At 37.2% G+C, this 25,351-nt stretch overlaps 1 protein-coding gene across 1 annotated transcript in view; it reads left to right on the forward strand.

The window, feature by feature from the left end:
• The window catches only part of LOC114049812 (nuclear valosin-containing protein-like), a 93,183-nt gene extending 68,375 nt beyond the window's left edge, over positions 1-24,808 (forward strand). The window contains exons 19-23 of the mRNA XM_027871225.1: positions 6,093-6,199; positions 8,600-8,676; positions 10,722-10,810; positions 16,282-16,352; positions 23,565-24,808. Coding sequence (XP_027727026.1) covers positions 6,093-6,199; positions 8,600-8,676; positions 10,722-10,810; positions 16,282-16,352; positions 23,565-23,606 — 386 coding nt within the window. The 3' untranslated portion in view covers positions 23,607-24,808. The remainder of the gene's footprint in view (positions 1-6,092; positions 6,200-8,599; positions 8,677-10,721; positions 10,811-16,281; positions 16,353-23,564) is intronic.
• The last annotated feature ends 543 nt before the right edge of the window (positions 24,809-25,351 follow it).

Genomic DNA, 25,351 nt, shown 5'->3' on the forward strand with positions numbered 1-25,351 from the left:
AAGAGATGTTATGGGCATTAGAAACTGCAAGATTTGGCAACTGATATGGGGTTAGGGAGAATGAGGATAATGCTGAGGTTGCAAACAAAGAATACTAAAAGAATGGTGGTGGTACTTTATACAGAAATAGGTAAATTTGGAAGATAGGTTGATTTGGGGGAGGGTGAGAAATAGTGCATTATGCTTTAGACATGTGGATTTTGAGATGTGTCTGGGACATCCATTTTGAAATGCCCAATAGGCAATTCTGACATAGAATTGAAGCTCAAGGGAGAGATTTGAGCTGGACCCTTAAAGTTGTGAGTCAACTACATAAAGATGATGATTAAATTCTCAGGAGCTGATGAAGTGAGCAGTAGCAAGAATGGGGAGAGACAGAAGGGTGCCTAGACAGAGCTTTGGGTGATGAATCAGTAAAGAACTCTGAAGAGAAACAGTAAGATAGGAGAACCAGGAGAGAATGATTACATAAAGAAAGAAGACATTATTCAGGAGGAGAAAATGGGCAATGGTGTCAGATGCAGCAGAGAAATCAGAAAGGAGAAAGAAGATCATGATTTGGTAATAAGAGATTATTGAGGGGGTGGAGCCAAAATGGCATAGAGAAGCTAGAATTTTTTCTGAATTCTCCCAACCCACCTGTCAAAACAGCTTTAATTTTTATGTGTTTATTTTTAGTTTTCAACATTCACTTTTTTAAGATTTTGAGTTCTAAATTTTTCTCTCTTCCCCTTCTCCTCTCCCCAAGATGACATGTAATCTGATGTAGGCTATACCTGTACAATCATATTAAACATATTTCCACATTAGTCATGTTGTAAAGAAGAATCAGAACCAAAGGGAAAAACCACAAGAAAGGGAGAAAGAGAGAGAGAGAGAGAGAGAAAATAGTATAGTTTCAATCTGCATCCAGACTCCGTAGTTCTTTATCTTAATATAGATAGCATTTTCCATCTCTAGTCTTTTGGAATTGTCTTAGATCATTGCATTGCTGAGAACAAAACAACTTTAAAAAGCACATATAGAGAGTAGGATAACCCAACAAAAAGTCACAGTGAGTCATTTTTCCAACCCATGAAAACTTAGGAGGACAGAAAGAGAGATCTGTGGAGGCAGTGGCAGCAGAAGTACTGGTAGTTCTCAGGGACCGTAAACTGTGTTAGGAACACCTAATCAGAAAGAGATTCCAGGGAATGCCTGTGCTGGCCCTGGGTGCAGGATCAGGCACCGTTTGGCAGCCATTACCCAGTTGTGGGCTGCAGTTCCAGGGCAGAGAGGAATGATTGCAGTTAGAAAGGAGCCGGCACCCCACCTGGGTAAGGACAAGAGCAAAGACCAGAAGAGCAGTGACCGGTACTCTATCTAGATCATACTAACAATGGAAGTACTGAAAAGTTAGAGGCCCTGAGCCCTGGCTGTGAAAGCAACAGGACCTCAACCTGCGATGATGAGGCTAAACAACCCAGAAGTGAGCAGAGCCCAACTGTAGTCTGATCTAGACAAGAAGGTTATCACTGGACCCCTGCACCAAAACGTTTTGTACTTATGTTTAGCTTCTTTTTCCATTCTCCTCTTTTATTTAATCCTCAAACTTTTGTTGGCTTCAAAGAAGAAAAACCTTTATAGAAAATACTGAACAAAACTTGACAAGACATGCTTTTATAATTAATTTTTCTCAAAGCCTTTTTCAAATATTTAAATTAGCCCATGTATTACTTTGGTGAAGTAAATTATAGATGCATAGTAATATCTTCATTTTGCTAAAGAAACTGAGGTGTGTGTGATTTTTAAAACTGTCATCATAAACCAAGTATTGGACTAAAAAAAAAAAGAATCAGACTGCCTGCCTGACTTCCTTTATCGTGTTCTGTCAAATAAATCATACTTCTGCCTCTTGCTTTGTCCTTTGATTTGGACAAATGGCCCTTTGCCCTCCCCCTGCATTTCCCACCTCCCCCCACCCCCACCCCAATACCTTGAATTCTCAAGGAAGATCATAGCAAATTGAATTAACCTAGTAGACAATAATTTATGATGGCTATATACATATGTACTTCAGAAAAGTTACTTGGCAGGCACAACAGGTGTAGGAGTGGAGTTTCGCCCTTTATCCAGCTTCACTCTTTCTGTAATGGAGCTCTGAATCCGTAACACTCCATAAAACATGCCTTTTATTGGCCAAGAACAGGTCAAACGTTGGAAATGTTCTCTCGTGAATAGTTCTTTTAGGAATTACGTTAGATTTGCTGAGCAGTGCCAGAGTGAGATGTTCAATCATTCATATAACTGTAATGAAGATAATTTTTTGCCTTAAAAGCTGATCAAGATGAAGTATTTAACATCTTTTTTTTTTTGCTGCTATAATCTATCTTTATAAAGTTCAACTTAAAATACTACACATCTCATAAAATACTACCCACACTTAATAATTCTCAGTACTCTTGTAAAGTGAATTCATGACAAACCATTGTCTTTCAAGTTACAGAGGGAGGAAAATTGATGCAAGTGATTTGTCAAGAGTCACACAGATAGTTGTGTTTGAACTGGATTACCTTTGGCCAGTACTCTTCAAGCTAGTGGTCAAGACCTTCAGGTTGTCTAATGGGGGAATTCTCCTGAAATTTTGGGTATCAAAAATAATAGTTCCAATCACCAGTGAACAACAGCCTCCAGACTGTTACAAGAGGGTAACTTCTTATTAAGGCAATTTCCATTAACTGGGACCTAATTGTAAAGCACTGAATTTATTGTATACCTTAAAGGAAAAAAAAGGACAACTTGTATGTGGTAGAGATTCAGTTTTATGTGCCATACTTTTTGTTCTGTTCTTTTATGTGAAAATGCTTGTGTTTGCTGGTTCTCATCAAGTTTAGAATACTAAAAAGAAAAGGAAAAAAATAGGTATGAGGGTAGGAAAGTTCACATGGGATTATGTGTAGGAGATTGTTTCAGATTGCTCCAACTGCTAGGAAGTAGCCATTAAAATTCTCTAGTACACAGAAAGATTTTCTGTCAGTTTCAGATAAGAGTAGGAGGCAGTTGGATGGGTATTCACTGACAACCTGGCTACAGTATATGTGGCCCTGGCTTGTTCTTTACATTTGTGTACCCTGCTGATCATTTGCTCTACCAGAATGGTTGCCATGTATATATCTCTGGTGTTTTTTTTGTGTATGACCATGTTGTTAAGTACCTAGGGCATATTTTTACCAAGGGAATACAGATTGACTGTAATGGAAAACAGTGAGTCAGTCAGTGGGAACCGTGTTATGGAAAATATTCTGAGCTACTCCTTTTCTAGGAGCACATGGGGAGACAAAAGCCAAACAAAACATTAATAAATATAGGCTGCTTATCACTGTCATACAAGTCAGATGGGGGGACATGGTTGGCCAATATTTTAACCAATAGCCAACCAACAGTTAATATCATTTCTAGTGAATTGTCACATTTAGAGTATAACCCCAGAAGAAACATTAAAAACTTACAGTGTTGAATCTGAATGAAAGTTATCATTGCTAAACACAAAACAGTTAATTTTTTTTTGACTCTCAGTATCTCGTCAGTGGTATCATCAACCACTCATTCCTCCATGTTTGAAATGTTGGTATTATCTTTGGCTCTTCGTTTCATTTACTAGGTCCTGTGGATCATGTCTTCTATATCTTTACCATCCATCTTTTCTGTGTTCCCACTTGCATAAATCAGTTAGAGCTCACTTCTGCTCCCTTTTACTGCCTCCAAAAAATTATACAGTTGTAGATTTAGATCTGAAATAATCCTTTCCATACTACTCATTGTATAGATGAGGATGTTGAAGCATAGAGAAATAAATAGAATGTAGTAGTCAGGCTGCAGCCATAATTTTCTTTTTATTTGGGTCAACAAACTTTTATTAATATCCTACTATATTCAAGGTACTGGGATAATTGTTCTTCCTTTGTTAAATATAGATAATCCAAACCCTATTACTGGAATAAAATTCAGACTCCTTTGCCTACCATTTAGGGCCCTCCACAATCTTAAACAATCCTACTTTCTTGTCCTAAAAATCCTACTTCTCCCATGTATGTGCTCTGTACTCTTGCCAAACTCAACTTACTCCTTGTACATGCTTTATGTTTTACTGTTTCCATACCTCTGCCCACAGTAGTCCCTGTACCTTGAATGCCATCCTTCACACAATCCCCACCGTCATCGCTACTAACTTTTAAAATATTTATCCATCCTTTAAACCCCAGTACAAACCTCTTCTAGGAAGCCTGCCCCAATCTTCACCCATCCCTCCTGTATCAGCAGTGATAGTCTCCTCCCTCAAACCTCACGTAAGACTATACTTGTACTTCCTCTGAGACAGTATGTATAGTGCAGTGGATACTGCCTATTAGGAATTGATTTTAAGTCAGTGAACCTGTGTTAGAACTTAGTAGTCATCTGACCAAGTGAGTATTCTGGACCTTAATTTCCTCATATTGTAAAATTAAAGGATTAGATGAGATGACCTCCAAGGGCCCTTTGAACATTAAAGCTATGATCCTATAGCATATTTTTATATTTTTAAATGCTTTTAATATTCTTTATGTATTTGTCCTATCCCCAGTAGACAGTAAATTCCCTGGGGACAGAGACCTTGTCTTATTCAAATTTTGTATCTCTTTACACTTAGGGTATTTAATAAGTAAATAAATAATTTGATTAATAATGTGCTGAAGTTCATTGTTACTAAGTGAAGCAAAGGATTAAACTCGCCACCTAAACTTTTCGTCCTCTCCTTCTTCTGTTTATCTCTTCCTTTCTCTTCCTCTCCTTTCAAATGGCAAATAATAGCTTTAAACGTTAAAGCAATTTTTAAAGAAGGTTCTATTAATACCTTTTGTTTCTTACATAAGACACATTTCCCACTATCTCCTGTTAAAACTTTTTCATATACTTAATTTCATCTGATTTTTACAACTCTGTAAGGTAGGCATAACAAGTACAGTACATGGTGTGCCACCACTTTATAGATTGACTTAGGAAACCATATATGTTAATGATTCTTTTTTTAATTAACTGTTGCTGTTCATTCATTTCAGTTGTGTCTGACTCTTTGTAACTCTATTTGGGGTTTTCTCGGCAAAGATGCTGGAGTGATTTGCCATTTCCTTCTCTAGTTTGTTTTACACAGGAGAAAATTGAGACAAATAGGGTTAAGTGACTTGGGGTCACACATCTAGTAAGTGTCTGAGGCCCCATTTGAACTAGGTCTTCCTGATTCCATACCTAGCAACTCTATCCACTGTGCCACTTAGCTGCCCATTTTTCTACATATGGGTCCTTTTTCTCTTTCTTTGATGTCTTTGGAGTATAGACTTAGCAGCCGAATCACTGGGCAAAGAGTATGCACATTTAATGGCTTTTTGGCGTAGTTACAAATTGCTTTCCTGAATAACTGGACCAGTTAACAATCATATCCTTTGACTAGTTATCATATGGAGAATGACTCTTATTTTAAATTAAACTCAGTTCCCGTATATTTTTAAAATGAGACCTTAATCAGAGAAACTTGTTGCGAAGATTTTTTTCCCTGGTTTCTTGCTTCTCTTCTAATTTTGGCTGAACTGATTTGGATTGTGTAAAAACTTTAATTTTATGTAATCAGAATTACCCCCTTTACCTCCTGTAAAACTGTCTCGCTTATTTTAGTCATGAACTCTGCCCTTATCCATAAATCTATCTAATAGGTAATTTCTTCCTTTATCCTTTGTTACCCTTTATGTCTAAATTAGGAACTCATTTTGAGCTATAGAGTGGTGTTTATTGCTTAGAAAGCAGTCTTTCAATTGTAAACTTCTTATCTGCCACTCATTCCTATCCTTCGTGGCTAACAAATTCCCACATGTATGAGAGAGAAATGAATTTTTTTGTGAATTTTATTTCCATACTGTGGTTTAAAAAGCATAAGAAATTAATAGCCACAGCCACTTACAGTGAATAAGAAGCCTCGTGTTTGGCAGATATTTCTATGAAATCAAAAATCAAAAAATGAGACAAAGTAGTTCTTCTGCCTTTCATGGAAATTGTTTTCAGTAGTACTTACGTTTTCTTACTAGATTCTATTGACCGGGCCATCCTTCGTCCTGGCCGGCTGGATAAAACCCTTTTTGTGGGTTTGCCATCCCCTGCCGATCGTTTTGCCATCTTGAAAACTATCACAAAGGTGAGTAAAGAGAATCATGTTTACCATTTGTAAAAAGCCTCTGTTCCGGGTAGACCATCATAATTTAGGCAGTATTGTATGTAATTTTAAAAAAAAAAGTAGCAGAAAGCAATATCCAGGCTTTTTCTTTCTATAACTGCCTAGCTTGGAGCTTGAAGTATTTTTCAGAATTGAGAAAGTTTGAATTTCCATTTTCCCAGGCTCAAAATCAACTAATCAAAATTAGGATGAATTAGCTAGCTTATTGTTTAGATTTTAACGTTTGATAAATAACGTTACCTAGAAGAACTTCATTAGATAGTGTTTACCTTGAGAAGTCTAAATATAATATTAGGCATATTACCTTACTGTGTCTGAACGTAACAGAAATTAGTGGCAATTTTGTTTACCAAAAGGGTAGCAGAATTAGGCTCCTCATAAATGTCTGGAGTTTTAAACCACTGAATTGAATTTTATATGCTGTTATTTAATGCTACCTTTCAATATCAGGACTAAAATTCTGGTTTTGTAACATTTTTCTGTGTAGTAGCATTTTTTTTTTAATTGATGCCTTTCACATCCCAAAGTCAGTGATAAAATGAATGGACTCATATGTACCAAAATATTTATAATAGCAAGGAACTGAAAGCAAATTAAGAGATCCATTCATTGCAGAATGATCAAACCAGTAGTGGTACATGAATGTAAAGGAACGTAATTTATTATAAAATACTGCATATGGATACGAAGAAGCAGGAAAAGATTTATATTAACTGTTGCAGAGCAAAGTAATCAGAGCCAGGAAGAAAATGTGTGTAATAACTGCAGCAGCATAAATGGAAAGAACAATATAATATCAGAATTTTTTGATGGCTTATTGGATTGTTTTTTTTTTCATAATACTTTGTTATAGGGGACCATTCTCTGGATGGGTTAGAGGTGAGTTGCAGTGGGAAATATAGGTGATATAAAAACATGATCTCAATAAAATTTTATTTTAAAAAATATCAAAAAAGTAAAGCATCATATTCCTTTCTGAATCTGTCCTTTCCCATCTTTCCTCTCCCACCAAGTTTTCCATTGTAATGAAGATTTAAAAAGAAAGAGGACATAAAAAGTAGTTTGACAAAACCATCCAATACATTGACCACATCTGACAGCCTATGTCCACTCCTGGACAATGAAGGATGAGGACATATTCTTTAATTTTCTCTGGAGCCAGGCTTGCTTATTACAGTTACACCATATTCAGTACAATATTCAGTATATTGTTTTCCTAGTTATGCCTACTTACTCTCTATCAGTTCACTTACATCATCTTGGGATTGTTTGTTTTCTTGTCATTTATTTTAGCAAAATAATACTCTATTACAGTCATATATCATGTTAGCCATTTCCCAGTCTAGGAGCACGTAAGTTATTTCCAATTCTTTGATACCACAAAAAAGTGCTGCTATCAATATTTTGGTATTCTGGGACCTTTCTTTCTGGCTTTGAGCTCATTGAGGTGTATATATAGTAGTGGGATTTTTGTGTCTAAGGATGTGAACATGTAGTCATTTTTGTTTTAGCATAATTCCAAATTGGTTCCAGAATGGTTAGACCAATTCACAGCTTCACTTAACTATGTATTAGTTTGCCTGTTTTCCTGTAGTCCTCCCAACATTAACTATTTAAGTGACTTGTTCTTTTGGGGACAAAAAAAAAATCTTTGAATTTTAAATTGTGAGCTTCTCAAGGGCAGGGACTATCTTTTGCTTGTCCCCAGCACTTAGCACAGTGTGTGGCACATAATCGGTACTTTGTTTATCCATTTCCTAATAGATGGGCGCCCACTAAGTTTCCTGTTGATGCCTCTTCAGCTTGTAAAATTAAATGAGAATTTACATTAACATATCTATCACTTTAAGGTTTTCAGAGTGTTTTTACATTTATTATTTGGTCTTCACAACAACCCTATGAATTATATACAGAAGGTAGAGATTTTATAGATTTGAGAAACACTCCAAGGGAAATTAAATGCCTTCTCCTGCTCATATAGCTAGTATAAGTGATAGAGATGGGGCATAAACCCAAGTTTTCCTAAATCCTAGTCTAGCATTCTGTCATTATGGCATGTTAGTAATACCAAAGTTATCCATATAGAGAAAATGCATACCTGTTTTCACTTGTGGTTAGAATTGTTTTTTTTTCCTTGAATAACATCAAAATTCTTTAATATTCATGGGTGTGGATTATTTTCCTTTAGATCGTATAGAGCTCATCACCCATTTCTGAACCTTGTGTCTTTTGAAATGGAATATTTAAAATATTTTGGTACCATCCGTTGTGGGTTACCATTATATAATAAATGCCTACTGTCAAAAGGGCATTCCTTCAAAACCCCACTGAAAAGTGTCCATTTCTCTCTCTTCCATTTAGAATGGAAAGACACCTCCCCTGGATGTTTCTGTCAGCCTAGAGGCTATTGCTCACGACCCTCGATGTGACTACTTCTCGTAAGTGTTTATCGTTTTCCTCCAGTTTAAAAAAAGGAATGTTCTTGGTGAGATATTGAAATGTGTATTACTGTGAATGTGAAATTTCATCTTCTGACCTTTAATTCCTAAACTACCTTCTCTTCGTTTCCACTGTACACGAGTTCTGTCTGTCCTGTTTATCCTTTCTACTAATGTATGAAAGATGATATAGATGACTGCCAAATTGTTCAAGTAAATAGGAATACTGAAATTTTTCACGGACAGCAGCTTACTGGCCTACTGTTGGATGAATTATTCACCAAATAGGCTTTTCTGTTTTTATTATTAGCTTTTTGGCTTTAATTTATGATATAAGAAATGAAGTGTGAATAAATTAGGACTATAACACATCAAGGATAAGATTTACAGAATTTACTCAGATTTCCATACTTCTTACACCTATTAAAATGTTTGACTTTTAACACTGTTGCCAATGTATTTTGTAATAGTTATTTTGTCTTCATAGTTCTACTTAACAGAATACTGATAAATTTTTTTTATCAAATATTATACTCCTTAACATGCAGTAAAAATACCAGAAATTATGTTGTGATTAGAAAATGTTATGTAAGCTAATATTCTACTCTTTGCTTTTAAAATATATTTATGTTAATTATTTCTAGATTTCAACTCTTTGCTTTTAAAATATATTTATGTTAATTATTTCTAGATGCAGGAGCAAAACATGACATGTTAATTCAGTCAACACTGAAATTTACAGCTGTTCTTTATGATTTAGGAACATTGCTCAGAAGTTTATATCTCAAAGTATCTCCAGTGAAAAAGCAGAGTTGGTGTGATGAATTCTTAGCCCTAGATTAGTTAATGGCTTTATTTCTCATGGATTTGGAAATTTTATAAGCAATGTAAATATCTCTTTTGCATATGAAAATGAAATGGGGAAATGAGTGCTCCACAGACAGAACAGTATTGGGGATGAGCTTCACTCATCTTTCTAAGCACTTATATCCTTTCCCCTACTTGACTGCACTTGGCAAATCTGAGTGGGATTTTGGTACCATAATAAAATCCTGTTTCTTTTCTAATAAGTAGCTGATGACAGATAATAACGACTGCCATATGCAGAAAAGTTGGTGGGAGGGATTAAAAAAACCAGTATATTATTAGCATAAAATTCCTTAATTGCACTCCCCCAAGTTAATATTTCTTAAGTAATTTTTGAGGTTTTTTTAGCTTTGTGTATTTAATCAGTAGGCCTTCAACCTTATATAGTAAATAAGTTTTGTGGCTAAAATGAAGTTCTTTTTCATCTAGAGATCATTGCCTGACAAAGAAGAACTGGGGTCTTTTAGTAACTAAGCTCTTTGTCAAAGCAATCATTTCTTCTTAAGTATTACAAATTTTTTAAAACCTGTAATACAGGCAAAACAGCGTTTGCTGTTTCTTTTGGCCAGTAGTAGAACACTTTAATTGAGTATAACAAGTTAATCTTGTACCAGAACGTTTTTTAAAATTAATAAAATGGGCAAAGTCCTGAGCTTGTAAATTTGAGATTCCCTTTGCCTGAACAGAGCACATCAGAGGTTTCTCAGTATTTATATTCTCTCCACTTGAAACATTTGATGTGTGTCTGTCATTTTCCACATTTGGTAGGTATGCCAGTCATGGATTTTATGGATGAAAATATGGCAGTTAAGAACTTAAAAGTTGGTTGTTTAGTTCTTGTCTTTTCAGAATATAAATAGCATTTGAATATCAAACGTAGATATAAGTAATATAAGTTCTGTAATGAAATAGGATGATTCATTCATTTTCTAACTTTAAGAAGAGATGGAAAAGGATTCTTAAAAAAACTCAAATCACCTTCCTTCCACTCTTAGCCAGTTTGTTCTGTTCTCTTTGGTCAGTTCCTTCCGTGACTATTTAGGTTGAGGTGGTTTTGATCAACGTGTGATTTTTGCGTCTGTCAGAAATATTCTCCATTTTGCAGTTTCCAGTGTATGTGATAATTTCAGGCAATAAGATGAATAAATCACCTAAGCACATATTTCTCTGTGCTGCAGTGGTGCTGATCTTTATCTTCTAATACGAGAAGCTTCCATCTGTGTTTTGAGACAGGAAATGGCAAGTCACAAGAGTGGCAGTAAAAAAGGTAAGCATGTTGTTAGGCTCCTCAATTCCAGCTTAATTTTTATGGTTAGGAAATCTCTTCAGAGGAAGAATTTCTCCTGGTATGAAAATCTGGTTGTGTTAGCTCTATAACTATGGCATTAAAACTAACGTTTTTCTGATAAGATTGTTTAAAACTGATCTAGAAAACAGTCTTATTTCAGTGACTGATAAACCAGTTCTGGAGAGAACCACAAAGTTTTCTGATCATTCATTCTTCAGCCAGTTGAGTAAAACTGCTTCCTTTTCAGCTTCTTTCACTTTTAGTGTGAAAGGACATGATATTTACATGCTGAATCTATGATACCTTTTAAAAAAATCTTTTAAGTCTTCTTAAGGATTTACTTAACCAGTGAAGGGGAAAATCCTAATCATATTTTCACTTCTCATTTCCCTTAGAAAAACAATCTGAATGTCCTATAACTACAATTTATAGAGATTGAGATCCACTTTGGTAGAAGATATTCTTCTAGCTTTATTTATTTTATTTTATTTTATTTGGTTAGGCAGTGGGGTTAAGTGACTTGCCCAGAATCACACAGCTAGTGAGCATTATGTGTCTGAGGCTGGATTTGAACTCAGGTCCTCCTGACTTCAGGGCCGGTGCTCTATCCACTGTGCCACCTAGCTGCCCCCATTCTTCTAGCTTTAAAGTAACTTTTTAAATAGTCCAAGAAACAATTTGATACCATTCTTAGTAAAACTTAACTTTCCCAGATCATCTTATTTCAATAAAAATCTTTTAGGCATAAATGAATGTCCTTTTCTGCATCCTGTTACTTTTATTTTAGGCTTAGTGGTTTATTTTTTATTTAACTATACATAGTTCAGTTTAGAGACTCATTCCTATGAGTGTTCTCATTTGGAAACTTCTTCTGACACAATGCCCCTAATTTTGTCTTTCATCTTTCTTGGGAGGCTAAAACTTTAAGAGAAAGTCACACAAAGCCTCTTCACAGACAACAAGTATAAAACCTTCTGGGATGAGGATCTTGCTCAAGAGAAACTTTCCATTTTATTCTTTTTAGAAATGAATTAAAAGTTTCCCTTCTCTATCAGGGTCTGAGTTAGTTTGCGTACAATATTTGCTTTATTTTGCTATCATCATCTGCTTCAAATATAAACCTCTGATTAAGTGAAAGACAGCCAAGTCTCTCCTACATATTCTTTCATTTAGACAGATTTAGTGAGACTCAACTTCCCTTCACTAATTTATTGGTTTCCTCTAAGTTTCTTTAAAGTTCTTTAGAAACTCTTCTGATTCTCTGTACCTTGCTTGAGAAGCAGGCTGGCCTGTGATAGTGAATATTGAGGGTTGGTTGTCCTTTGAATGAAAGATCTGGATTAAGTCTGACTTCAGACATATACTAGCTATACCTTGACCTTGAATAAGTCTCTAAGCCTTTCAGTTCCTCAGGTACCTCTAAGACTATAAATTACAAACAGTAGTGAATCTGCTTCAGTGGAGAAAGTTTCCACACCAGGAGTTCTATAAGGATGAAGTCACTGGTCTAAACCAAAAAGAATAAAACAAAATACCTGATGTAGAGGAGGCCATGGTAAATGTTTTAACATATACTGAAATTTGCTTCATAAGATAGAAACTACTTACAGCAGAAGAAAGTCTTCTTGAATAGAGTGCTTATATATCTGCAAGGAAATGGGATTGATCCTTTTGCAAGCCTTTTTCCACTGATTGTTGCAGATTTTGCCATTGTACACACTCATAGTGGAATGTAGAGGTCACAGGTGTCTGATTCTCTGGCTTACTGTACTGAGCCTGAAGGCTAAAGCAACTGAGACAAACAGGATTATCAGGAAAAAATGAAACAAGGCATGAATGTTTTGGTGACACAGAACACTGCAAGTTCTTAGTGAATGGGAATCTAACATATAGAAGATACTTTTGATAAAGGAATACTGAGGAACTAAAGCAGTATAGCTCTTGTGAAACTTAGAGGAAACTAATAAATTAGTGAAGGGAAGTTGAGTCTTAGTAAATCTGTCTAAATGAAAGAATATGTAGGAGAGACTTGGCTGTCTTTCACTTAATCAGAGGGTACCTGGCTCTCTTAATTTTCATTCCACTTTCCTCTGTTCCAACTATGGAATTGATCCTTCTCCATTCATGAACTGAAAACTTTTAGCCTAATGGCCAGGCTTCCATGTCAGTTGTCATAGGAGATCTACCAGTAGAAAGTCTTATTCTATATAGAATGTTACTTTCTTTTTAAGAAAAAGGGTACATTATGCATAAAAAATATATGAAAGGATGCCCTTTTTAGGGTGATTATGCTGTTTTTTTAATGGTAATTTTTATTTATTTTTTTTTCAACATTTACTTCCACAAGATTTTGAGTTCAAAATTTTCACCCCATCTCGCCCCTCCCCCAACCCCAAGATGGCATGCATTCTGAATACCCCTTCCCCTAGTCTGCCTTCCCTTCTATCTCTCCTCCCCTTCTTTTATTCTCTTCCCTTTTAATTTTCCTATAGGGCAGGATGGATTTCTGTACCCCATTTCCTGTATTTCTTATTTTCCAGTTGCATGTGGAAACATTTTTTTTTAAACATGTGTTTTTAAAACTTTGGGTTCCAGATTTTCTCCCTTCCTCCCTCCCCACCCACCCTCATTGATAAGGCAAGCAACTAAATATAGGTTATATATGTACAGTTATGCAAAACACTTCCATAGTAGACATGCTGTGAAAAACTAACTCTATTTCCCTTAATCCTATCCCGCCCACCCATTTATTCTATTCTTTCTTTTGATCCTGTCCCTCCTCAGAAGTATTTGCTTCTGATTACTCCCTTTCCCAATCTGCCCTCCTCTCTATCCTTCCCCTACTCTCTTGTCCCCTTCCCCCCCTATTTTCCTGTAGAGTAAGACTGATTTCCACACCCAATTGAATGTGTATGTTATTCCCTCCTTAAGCCAGATCCTATGAGAATAAGATTCACTCATTCCCTCTCACCTTCCCCCATTTCCCCTCCACTGTAAGATCCTTTTTTTCTGTTTTTTTCTTTTTTGTGGGATAATTTACCCCATTCTACCTCTCCCTTTCTCCTTCTCCTAGTATATTCCTCTCTCACCCCTTAATTTTATTCTCCAGATATGACCCCTTCATTTTCAACTCACCCTGTGCCCTCTATCTATCTATATCTATATATACATACATATAATTTTTTCCCCTCCAACTACCCTAATACTGATAAAGGTCTCATGAGTTACAAATATCATCATTCCATGCAGGAATGTAAACAGTTCAACCTTAATAAGTCTCTTATGATTTTCCTTTCCTGTTTACATCTTCATATTCCACTCGAGTCTTGTATTTGAAAATCAGATTTTCTATTCAGCTCTGGTCTTTTCATCAAGAATGCTTGAAAGTCCTCTATTTCACTGAATGACCATTTTTTCCCCTGAAGGATTATACTCAGTTTTACTGGGTAGGTGATTCTTTGTTGTAATCCTATCTCCTTTGCCCTCCGGAATATTATATTCTGTGCCCTGCGGTCCCTTAATGTAGAAGCAGCTAAATTTTGTGTTATCCTGATTGTGTTTCCACAATAGTTTCTTTCTGGCTACTTGTAATATTTTCTTCTTGACCTGGGAACTCTAGAATTTGGCTACAGTATTCCTAGGAGTTTTCCTCTGGGGATCTCTTTCACGAGGAGATCGGTGGATTCTTTCAATTTCTATTTTGCCTCTGGTTCTAAAATATCAGGACAATTTTCCTTGATAATTTCTTGAAAGATGATGTCTAGGCTTTTTTTTTGATCATGGCTTTCAGATTGTCCAATAATTTTTAAATTCTCTGTCCTGGATCTATTTTCCAGGTCAGTTGTTTTTCCAGTGAGATATTTCACATTGTTTTCTAATTTTTCATTCTTTTGGATTTGTTTTACAGTGTCTTTATTTCTCATAAAGTCACTCGCTTCCAATTGCTCTATTCTAATTTTTAAGGAAGTATTTTCTTCAGTAAGCTTTTGGACTTCCTTTTCCATTTGGCCAATTTTGCTTTTTAGGGCATTCTTCTCCTCATTGGCTTTTTGGACCTCTTTTGCCATTTGGGTTAGGCTATTTTTTAAGGTGTTATTTTCTTCAGTATTTTTTGGGGTCTCCTTTAGCAAGCTGTTGACTTGTTTTTCATGATTTTCTTGCAAAACTCTGAGTTTTTCCTCTACTACTCTTACTTGCTTCTCAAAATCCCTTTTGAGCTCTTCCAAGGCCTGGGACTGATTCATATTTTTCTTGGAGGCTTTGGATGTAGGAGCTTTGTTTTCTTCTTCTGGTTGTATGTTTTGATCTTCTTTGTCACCAAAGTAAGATAATATAGTCTGACTCTTTTTGCACTGCTTATTCATGATCCCGGCCGGTTACCTGAGTTTTAAACTCTTTGTTAAGGTAAAAGTCTGCTTCCAATGTGAAGAGTGTACTGTCCCAAGCTTCGGGGGTTTGTACAGCTGTTTTCAGAGGTACTTCTAGGGACCTGTACATTTTCAGTTCTTCCAAGGTGCTATGATAAGGGGCGAGGTGTTTTTTCTTCACCACCACAACAAGCTCCACCACACCAGTGCTCCTCCTCGCCCCAGGACCACCCCTCAGAACTGTGACCCAGATCTAAGCACGGGCAAAGCAAGAGATTCCTGCCTCAGCACTGGTAAAGAGATCCTTGCAATCCCCCTCTGATCAGCCACTCGATTACCCCTCAGTCTGTGGGCCGGAAGCTCAGGAAAAAGCCGTGGCCCCGGGCCACGCTCCAGACTTGCAGCTGAGACCTAGCTCCTCTCTCCCCCCAGTCATAGACTTTTCCCACTGACCTTCTAAGTTGTCTTTGACATTCAGGGGTTGAGAAGTCTGGAAACCACCACAGCTGCCCGTGATTCAGTCCTCTGAGGCCTGCTCCAGGGTCGCTGCGGCCTGTGCGCCCACGCCGAGCTGCGCTCCTCTCCCCGCCCGGTGCGATATACCTTTCCGATCAACCATTCAGGCTGTCTATGGCTGGAAATTTGTTTCATTCTGTCTTTTTGTGGGTTCTGCTGCTTTAGAATTTGTTTAGACCCATTTTTTTATGTATTTGGAGGGCTTTGGGAGAGAGCTCAGGACAGTCACTGCTTTCCCTCCACCATCTTGGCTCCGCCCTCATGATTGTGCTGTTTTGTTTGGTGTTGTGATATTGTCTTTGAGTTAATCTGCCCTTGAGAATTAGATTATTAAAACATGTTCAGTAAGAGAGGCCACATGGCACAGTGGAAAGAGCAGTGATGTGGCAGTTCAGCAAATCTGGATTCCCATCCTGTCTAACAAAATGACTTCACCTTCAGAGGCCTGTTTCCTTATCTATAAAATTAGGGCATTGGACTCGATGAACTCTAAGCTCTAACATTCTGTTATTCTAAGTCAGCAGACCAAATAATGAAGTAGGCTGTGTATGTGTGTTTTCTCCATAGGAGAAGTCAAGGTTAGACAGGAGCACTTTGAAGAAGCTTTTAAGAAAGTGAAACCCTCAACATCAAAAGAGGTAAGAAATGCCCTCTTTGTAAAAAAGGGAACAGAATTGGAGCCATTTCAGGGCTATCTTCAACATGCCATCCCTTTTCCTAGAGAATACCAAACTGCTACATGAAGTGAAAAATCCAGCAATACTACTTCTAGAGTCAGGAGACAGAAGGCTTTGGATAAGTTAGGATAGAAACTGAAGTAGACATTCCTGTGGCAAAATAAAATTGTCCAGTTATCAATGGAATTGGGAACTGAAGAAAAATATTCTCCTGTTTTATTATCCATGAAATTATTTCTCATGTCTTTTCCAGTGCTGACATTCAGTAGTTGAATGCAATATTTTTTTTAAAAAATTAACCAAACAACTTGCAAGAACTTAAATAAATATCCATTCAAGTATCTGTTGGACCCTGTACTTCTTACCCTAGTGGCTTCTTATCACAACCAGGTTTTATTGAGGTTAAGCTATGTATTGGTTAGAAAACTTTAGTTATTTATATGTTTGTTTGAATGAAGTAGAAATAATATCCTCATCTTTTGATGGGAAGAAATTACTATAATGCTTTTTTTTCCCCTTCCTCATATCAGATGTCAGGTTTTGAATGTTCACTTCTGATTGTTGGTGTGTTCTATTTGTAATAAATGAAATAGAAGGACTTGTTATAAAATGAAACCAGTTCTTACAAAGATTACAAAGGGGATGATATCCATATACAGAGGTGGATCTGAAATGGATACTGTTAGGGAATCCATGTTCACTGGAGCATCTTATTGTTTCCAGGCTCCTTGGATAGCATTCACAAATTATAATGTTTCTTGGCCAAGATAACATGTTTTTAAATCATGAACTGTTTACCACTTCCAGCTTCAAATTTTCCCTCACTCTGATAACTGATTGAAAAATCTTATTTCAGGGGCAGCTAGGTGGCACAGTGGATAGAGCACCGGCCCTGAAGTCAGGAGTATCTGAGTTCAAATCCAACCTCAGACCAAACACTTGACACTTACTAGCTGTGTGATCCTAGGCAAGTCACTTAACCCCAATTGCCTTAAAAAAAAAGAAAGAAAAAAAGAAAAATCTTATTTCAAAATCCATAACAATTACATAGAATGGATTGCTTGATCTGCTCCACAGCTTCAGTGGCAGCAGATAGTATATGGCTAGGTAGTCATTCGAGGCCCTGTACAACCTGGTAACAAATTAGCTGTACTTTTCTCAGTATTCTAGTCAGTTAAGATATTTATTATCCCCAATACACACCCTACAGTTTCTTAACTCCTCCTGTGCTTTTGTTCATGCTGGAATCTCCTCCTTTCCTATTCCTGGAATTTCCTTTCTCACCCTCTGTGGTCATTCAGTCATTTCAGTGATGTCTGACTCTTTGAAGTTTTCTCCAGCTCATTTTACATAGGGGAAAATCTGAGGAAAATAGGGTTAAATGACTTGCCCAGGGTCACACAACTAATAAGAGTCTGAGGCCAGATTTGAACTCAGGAAGATGGGTCTTCCAGACTCCAGGCCAGGAAATTTCTTCCTTCTCATTTAAGAGATTGCACCAAGATGCAACAAACATTTTTTAAGCATCTGTGTTCCAGGCACTGTGAGGCAAAAATAAACAGTTCCTACCTCAAGAAGTTTACATTCTTTTGGGTTGGGGAGGAGGACAAGATTTGGAAAATTGAAAACAGAAGATCACAAAGAAAATGTGGGAGGGAGGTCACTAGCAACTAGTGGATCACAACAGGCTTCCTGTAGGTCCTCACATAAACTTTGAAGGAAGCTAGAAATTCTTTGAGCCAGACATGAGGAGATGGAAAACATTCCAGCCAAGGGGACAACCTATGCAAAGCCACAGAGATGAGAGATATAATGTGGAGGCCCTCTCACTGCTCCCTTACTCCACATGCCTTTTTGTAAAATTTTTCAAAAAAACTTTTTCAATTAACAAATACTTATTTTTTTCTCATTCCCTTCCCCTCTAGAGGAAAAAAAGGAAAAGCAAAACCTAAACCCTTGTAGTATACACACATAGTCAAAACAAATTCCCACATTGTCCATTCCAGAAATGTATTTCATTCTCCATATTGAGTGTATCATCTTAGGAGGTAGGTTATATTCTTCATCATTAGTACTATGAAATCATAATTGGTTTTTATGTTGATCAGAGATCTCAGAGTTGTCTGTTCTTACAGTGTTGTCATTTGGATCTGCTCGTTTCACTATGTATCAGCTCATACTAGTCTTTCCAGAATTCCCTGAAACCATCCCTTTTATCATTTCTGATGGCATAATAGTATTCTATTACATTCATTTACCATCATTTGTTCAGCCATTCCTTGATTGATTGGCACCTCCCTAGTTTTCAGTTCTTTGTAACCACAAAAAAAGCTGCTATAAATATTTATATACATGTGGGATTTTACTTGACTTCATGTGAGTCATTTTCCCTTTTTATTTGATTTGAGGGAATGGCCTAATGCTTTTTTTTATCTGTAGAAGTTGAATAGTATTGTACACTTCCTCTGTCCCTAAAAACCAAGCTAAAGAAAAAAGCTTGGGTGTCCTATTACAGAGTCTATTGAGCAGTACTGGCCCCCATACTATTATGAACTGGGTAAAATGCCCCTTTCTCTAGGTAACTTTCAGCCTCAACTAATTCTTTCTCTCCCGTGATGCAAGTTTCTTTCATCTTATGGCATCTGTGTAGCTGTGAACAATAATGGCATTTACTCTATGACCGGCACAGTCTATTGCTGTTTTGAGGCAGAGCTCACATGCAGAGAGTTGGCATTTTACTCATCAGATCCTCCATCACATTGCCATTTTGTTTAATTTAGAAGATAAAGACCATAAGGCAAAGATTCTCTTCCTCTTAGCTCCTTCTTCTGTATCTTATTGATTCCCTATAGATACGAATCTGTGGGACTCAGGCTCTTCTAGTTTTGGGACCTTTGACCAGTGGACTACTTATGATTTAAGTAATCTTAGAAGACATATATGATATGTGTTTATATATTTGTTTGAATTCAGAGATAGTATCATGCCATCTTTTTTCTAAGCTTCCAACTAGACCAGATCCTGATGGTTTAACATGTAGGATTTTGTTGGACAGATAAATTATAGCATGTTTTGTCACCCTTGTTTCTTTCCTATCCTGTCAGATCCTCACTGCAGCAGGCAACCATTCATCCAGAAAACTGCTCTGGCACTAAATGTTTGGTATATGACTTTATCATTAATCTGTAATGAAACCCACAATGAGTTTTTATCCCTAATACATTAATTATTTATAGGAGGTTAGGCACACAACCTGCTCACTCTATGTATTCCCCCTAAAGGAGCTATCTATGCCTAGCAATTCTGTAACATAGGTATTACTGGGAGAAAAAACAGCCAGATCAAAGTCATCATTTTTCCCCTGTCTACTCCCACCCTCAGTTCCTTTATAATAGGTTGTTTATGGTTGGAGAAATCTACCATCCCAGTAATCTAGATACCAACTATAAATATCATTGGGAGATGATTTGGGGGACATACAGCTTTTACCTGGAAAGTTTAACAATAAAGTGACTAATTTTTTAACTAAACATACCAGAGCTTAGATGGCTAAACTAGCTATACATTTATTCCAGTGGTATTTCTGTTTTCAGAACATTTTTAGAATTCTTCTTTGTGGCTTGTCTTTGAAATCTGTAACTCTTCTTTGGGGGCATTAACTTTTTCCAGTAGTGGCCAAAAAAAAAAAATTCACTTTCCTTTGAGGGTAGATCTAGACTTTAGTAAATTTATCAAATATCCAAAATCAATTTCAGTCAAGTCTTACACAGTAGCAAAAAATAGAGCCCTAAGTTCTCATAAAGATCTAGTTGTGCCCACCAGGGAATGTTAGCCATCACGTGTACACACTCAGAGAGCTTTGCCTTGGTTAGATTGTTAAGGGTAAGTTAATATATAAGGAGAATGAATGCCTTTATTAACCGTGGGAGGACAAAGGAAGGAGGTTAAATGGAACTTAGCTTTTGAGACTAGGTGGAAATACAAAGCAAGCTTTAAATATCTGCCGAACTTCTTGTCTTAAATGCTAGGTCCCTAGTCTTTGGAATTGGTAACACTGTCCTAGGGAAGGAGGCTCTCCAGTCCCCTTCCAGAATCAGTTCAACACACTCCTAATCTTTAACCTCTCCGTGTCTCACATCTGACCCCTTCTCTCTGATCACACAACAACCAACTGAATTCAGGCCCTCACCTCCTCCCCCCGAGATTATTACAGTGCCTTCCTGATTCATCTCCTTGTCTCAAGTCTCTCCCCATACTAGTCAGTTCCCCACAAAGCTGCCAAAATAGTTTTTCCTCTAGTTCAGATCTGACCACATCACTCCATTACTCAGTGAACTCAGGTGGCTCCTAGTGCCTTGAGGTTTAAATATAAAGCCCTCTCTGTCTAGCTTTTAAAAACCCTTTATAACCTTGCACCTACCTCCCCTCCTATCTCTGTGCCTTTTCATTGGCTATCCCCTGCCTGGAATATGCTCCCTTAACTTTGCCTAATAAAATCCCTCTAGTCTGTTAAGACACAGCTCAAGGTCCGTCTTCCCTGATTCCTCACAACTGCTAGTGCCCTTTAACTATTTTGTATTTATTTAGTTTGTATTCATATATTACTTGCCATGGGTAAGGGTTACTTTCTCTCTTCTTTCTCCCTCCCCACCCAATATCCACACTGTTGCCAAGGCCTATCACATTCACCTTGGCAGCATCTCTCCATTATGCCTCCTTTTGACATTGGCACCACTCTAGTGCAGGCCCTCATCATCTCACACCTTGATTATTGCAGTGAACTACTGATGGATCTGCCTGTCTTGAGTCTCTTCCCCACTCCAATCCATCTTCCATTCAGCTACTAAAGTAATTTTCCTAAAATTAACAAGTCTGATCGAGTCATACACCCCGCCCCTCTCTCAGTAAACACCAATGGCTTCCTATTGCCTCCGGAAGCAAATACAAAATGCCCTGTTTGTCATTCAAAGCCCTTCATAACTTTGCCCCCTCCTGCTTTTCCAGTCTTCTTACTCTTGGACCCATACTCTTCAATCCAGTGACACCAGCCTCCTGGCTATTCCACAAACAAGAAATTCCATCTCTCAGGTCCAGGCATTCTGTCTTCCATGCCTGGAATTCTTTCCCTCCTCTTTCCTGACTTCCTTTAAGTCCCAACTAAAATCTCATCTTCTACAAGAAACCTTACCAACCTTCTTAATTCCAGTGCCTTCCCTCTGTTAATTATTTCCTTTTTATCCTATCTGTAGCTTGCTTTATATATATATTTGGGTGCATGTTGTCTCCTCCATTAGATTTTAAGCTCCTTGAAGGTAGGAATTATTATATGCCTCTCTTTTCATCCTCAGCACTTAAGTCAGTGCCTGGCACATAGTAAGCACTTAATATTGATTGATTGATTGATTCATGTAAATCGTTGCAAGGTTTTAACTGGAATGCTAATGTGAAGATCTAGAGTATTTACCTAGAGGGTGGAGCTCCTTCAGTTGATCAGAATAAGGGATGGAAGGAAAGAGGGGAAAGACCCATATGTGCAAAAATATTTATGCCAGCTCTTTTCATAATAGCAAAAACCTGGAAACTAAGGGAGTGCCCACCTAGAGAATGGTTAAACAAATTATTGCATGTGAACATATAGAATAATGTTCCACAGGAACATTTTGAAATGACAATAAATGAGCTGAGAACTGATGCAAAGTGAGGTGATTTGTACAGTGACTACAACGTTATAAAGAAAAATAATTTTGAAAGACTCCAGAACTCTTATTGTCTTATGCAAGACAAACCAGAATGCCAGAGATCAAAGATAAAGCAGATTCCACACCTCTTGACAGAGGTAGGATGGACTCTAAATTGGATGTGACCAATGAGGGAATTTGCTTCTTTTGACTATGCATGCTTGTTATGAGTATTTTCTTGTTCTTTTCTTATCTTTTTTCAGTGGGGGGTGGGAAGGGTCAGCTGCGGAATGGTGTGGGAGAGAGAAAGAGAAAAGCAATGATTGTTAATTGGTTGGGGTTTTTTTCTTTTTTGTGAATAAGGGAATGGGAGAGTCTGTGGAATTGGCCACCAGGGAAAATGATATGTGGGGGTAGTTTTTATTTGAAAAGTCAAAAGTTATATACAACTGAGAATTGATATAATACTTATTTGTTATTTATTCCAGAAATTTAACTTACAATTGGTAGACTAATTCATCGTACCCCACAAGCCTTACGTCATATTTTTATGAAAATCAGGACAGCTACTTTTTATAACTTTGCCAAGTCTAGCAGGAAAATGTAATTGACAGTTTAACCCTCTGCACCCTTGAGATTGTTTAACATTGATTGCTTTCGTAGTTACACTCTTCATCTTGAAAATTTCATTACAGACGCAATTACCTAGCCAAATCCGTATTCAAGACCAGGAAAGCGAGCCAGCGCTTCCATTAGCTCTGGAGTACCTTGTTCCAAAATAATCTCTAACAGGCACTACATCATAAGGAGCTTGTGTACTTACTGCACATGGATTGCACGTGCTGGTCCAAGCGTCTGAGAATTGTGTCTGCCCAAAGGGCAAGGTGGTATTGAAGTGTGAATGAGCATGTAGGAGTCGTCTCCAGCCTCCTTGTGGGGGATTATAATTTAGCACTTCTTACCCTGACCAATCTCTTGGGTTGCTATAGGGCTATAGTTTAGGCACACCACACCATGCAGGCAAAATCCCAGAACGCTAGGCCAAGTCTCCAGGCAACTATTGCTGCTCACCCTCTCTGAAGCTAGTTTGTTAAATATTCATTTGCCTTCCTGGGGTAGAAATTTAGCATCAGGGTGCTAGTAGAAAACAAAATCAGATTGAATACGGCAGAAAGAGAAAGCATCAGAGATTCAACTCAATGCCAGGGACATACCATATTGATTTGGCTATTAGTATGTGGCCACAATCACCATTTCTGCTACTTTCCCCCAGTCCTTACTCTATACAGTTTGTAATTTTACTTTCCCCCAAAAACTTTATTAACTAGATCAAAAGACAACTTTCTACCACGGTGTTTTACACAAACAACTCTAAAGGTCTCTTGGGATCCCTATGGAAAGGTACATGTATGAGGTTAGAGAATAGAACAGGTAGTGTCAGTGTTCCACAGCAATAACCTAACGCTCTTTATTTTGCTCTCTGTGGCATCTTTAGGATCAAATAATGTATGAAAAACTTCGGCAATCCCTCAGCTGATGGTGTCACTCTCTGTATTTCGGTCTGTGGAAGAATGTGTTGGTCACATCATATGTCTATATGGCAAAGAAGACCTTGACATTTTCGCTTGATAGTTTGCCTTTTTAAGATGGTCCAGACACAGCTATGGTTTCAAATGTGAGCTGCTTAATACCAAATGGTAAACATAAACAACTGCTGAGGATCCCCTTATTTCTCTGAAATTTTATGCAGCAACAGTCAAGCATTTTACCTTTTTGGAAAGTAAAGGAATCAAAATGAAATAGATTATATGTTTATGCTTTGTTTCTTCAATTGAATCTATTTTACTTTTGCTAACTATAGATGAGTTGTCTTCCAACGGAAGAGCCTTTTAGTTTTGGAACAATTTTTCTTTTAGAAAAAGTTTTGTTTTAAGATAGTGATCTGAGGTCTGGTCCTCACCCTATTTGTTAAGACTTTGGATAGTCACTCAGAACTTCTCCACATCTCAATTTGCTCATCCCTGTAACCTGGAACTATTATCTGCCCTGCCTTTCTCACATGGTTGAAATAGATCAAATGAAATTTATCTATGAGTGCTTTATAAATTGTAAATTTTGAGGCAATCCCGCCTTTGGAGGGGACCTAGATTTCCAAATTTGGAGGCGGAAAGTGATCTTTGGTAAGGAGCTACTTCAGGTTTAGCATACTGTCTAAAGAAAACTGCTACCCCAACTGGAAGTGTGTGTGTGTGTGTGTGTGTGTGTGTGTGTGAGAGAGAGAGAGAGAGAGAGAGGAAAAGGAGGAAGGAAAGAGGTCCTAAATGAAATGATCAGGTAGAGAAAAAAGAAACTTGATTATGGATTGGGTGAAAGGAAAAGTTGTTGACCTTGAAGGATTCTGACAGCCATCAAGTTTTGACATTTTTCTCTAAATGATTTAAAGTAGAGGTGAACAGGGACACTACCTGCCCTCTCCTTTTTTTGTTCTTTGTGAGTATTGTTTAAGCCTAAAGTTTATCTATTCTGTGATTTGTATTGTTTGCATTACTGTAGTTATCATTGAGTCATAGTATTATATTGGCCACACATTTTCCCCAGCTCTAGTATAATCTCACTGAATGGTTATAAAGATGACACATTGTTGGGAAGATGAAAAGAAAATGATAAAGTGACTAAGACAAACAGAACAGTGAATAAAACATCTTTGAATGGACAGAAATGTAAAAAAAAAAAAAAAAAGGCTTAATAAATTTATTTCTATGTAATTTCATATGGTTTGTCAGTGTAAAGAGATATATATATATTTCCTTTCAAAGAGATTTCATCATAGGAGAGGAGCCTGTACAATATAGTATATGTTTTTATTTAAGTAATCAACTTAAACTACTCTTCTTCCAAGAGGCAAGGAAAACACTTCCATTAAGATAAGGAGTAAACTTTGTTCTCTTTAATTTGAAACCTTTCTGCATATGGGTCTGTTGGCTTTCAGCCATGACATCTTCAGATTTTGTCAATGATTAAGAGCAAGATTTAAGGTATGGAAGATGGAAAGTATAATATGAATCAAAGTAAAAGCTTTTTAAAATCAGTTAGTCCTTTGTAGATTTAATTAGGCTATGACCAGTGCAGTTGTAAGGTGGGGGCCTGCTGGTCAGAGTTAGATGCAGGACTGAACTTAAGCGTGGCATAATGGAAAAGAACCTGGATTTGCGATCAGAAGTCTTGAGAATCTATGTAACCTTGGTCACGTCACTTCCTTCGTTAGGCTTGCAGTTTCTTCAT

This window comes from Vombatus ursinus, unplaced genomic scaffold (genome assembly GCF_900497805.2).
Source record: "Vombatus ursinus unplaced genomic scaffold, bare-nosed wombat genome assembly UNPS02014798.1, whole genome shotgun sequence".
Lineage (NCBI taxonomy): Eukaryota > Metazoa > Chordata > Mammalia > Diprotodontia > Vombatidae > Vombatus > Vombatus ursinus.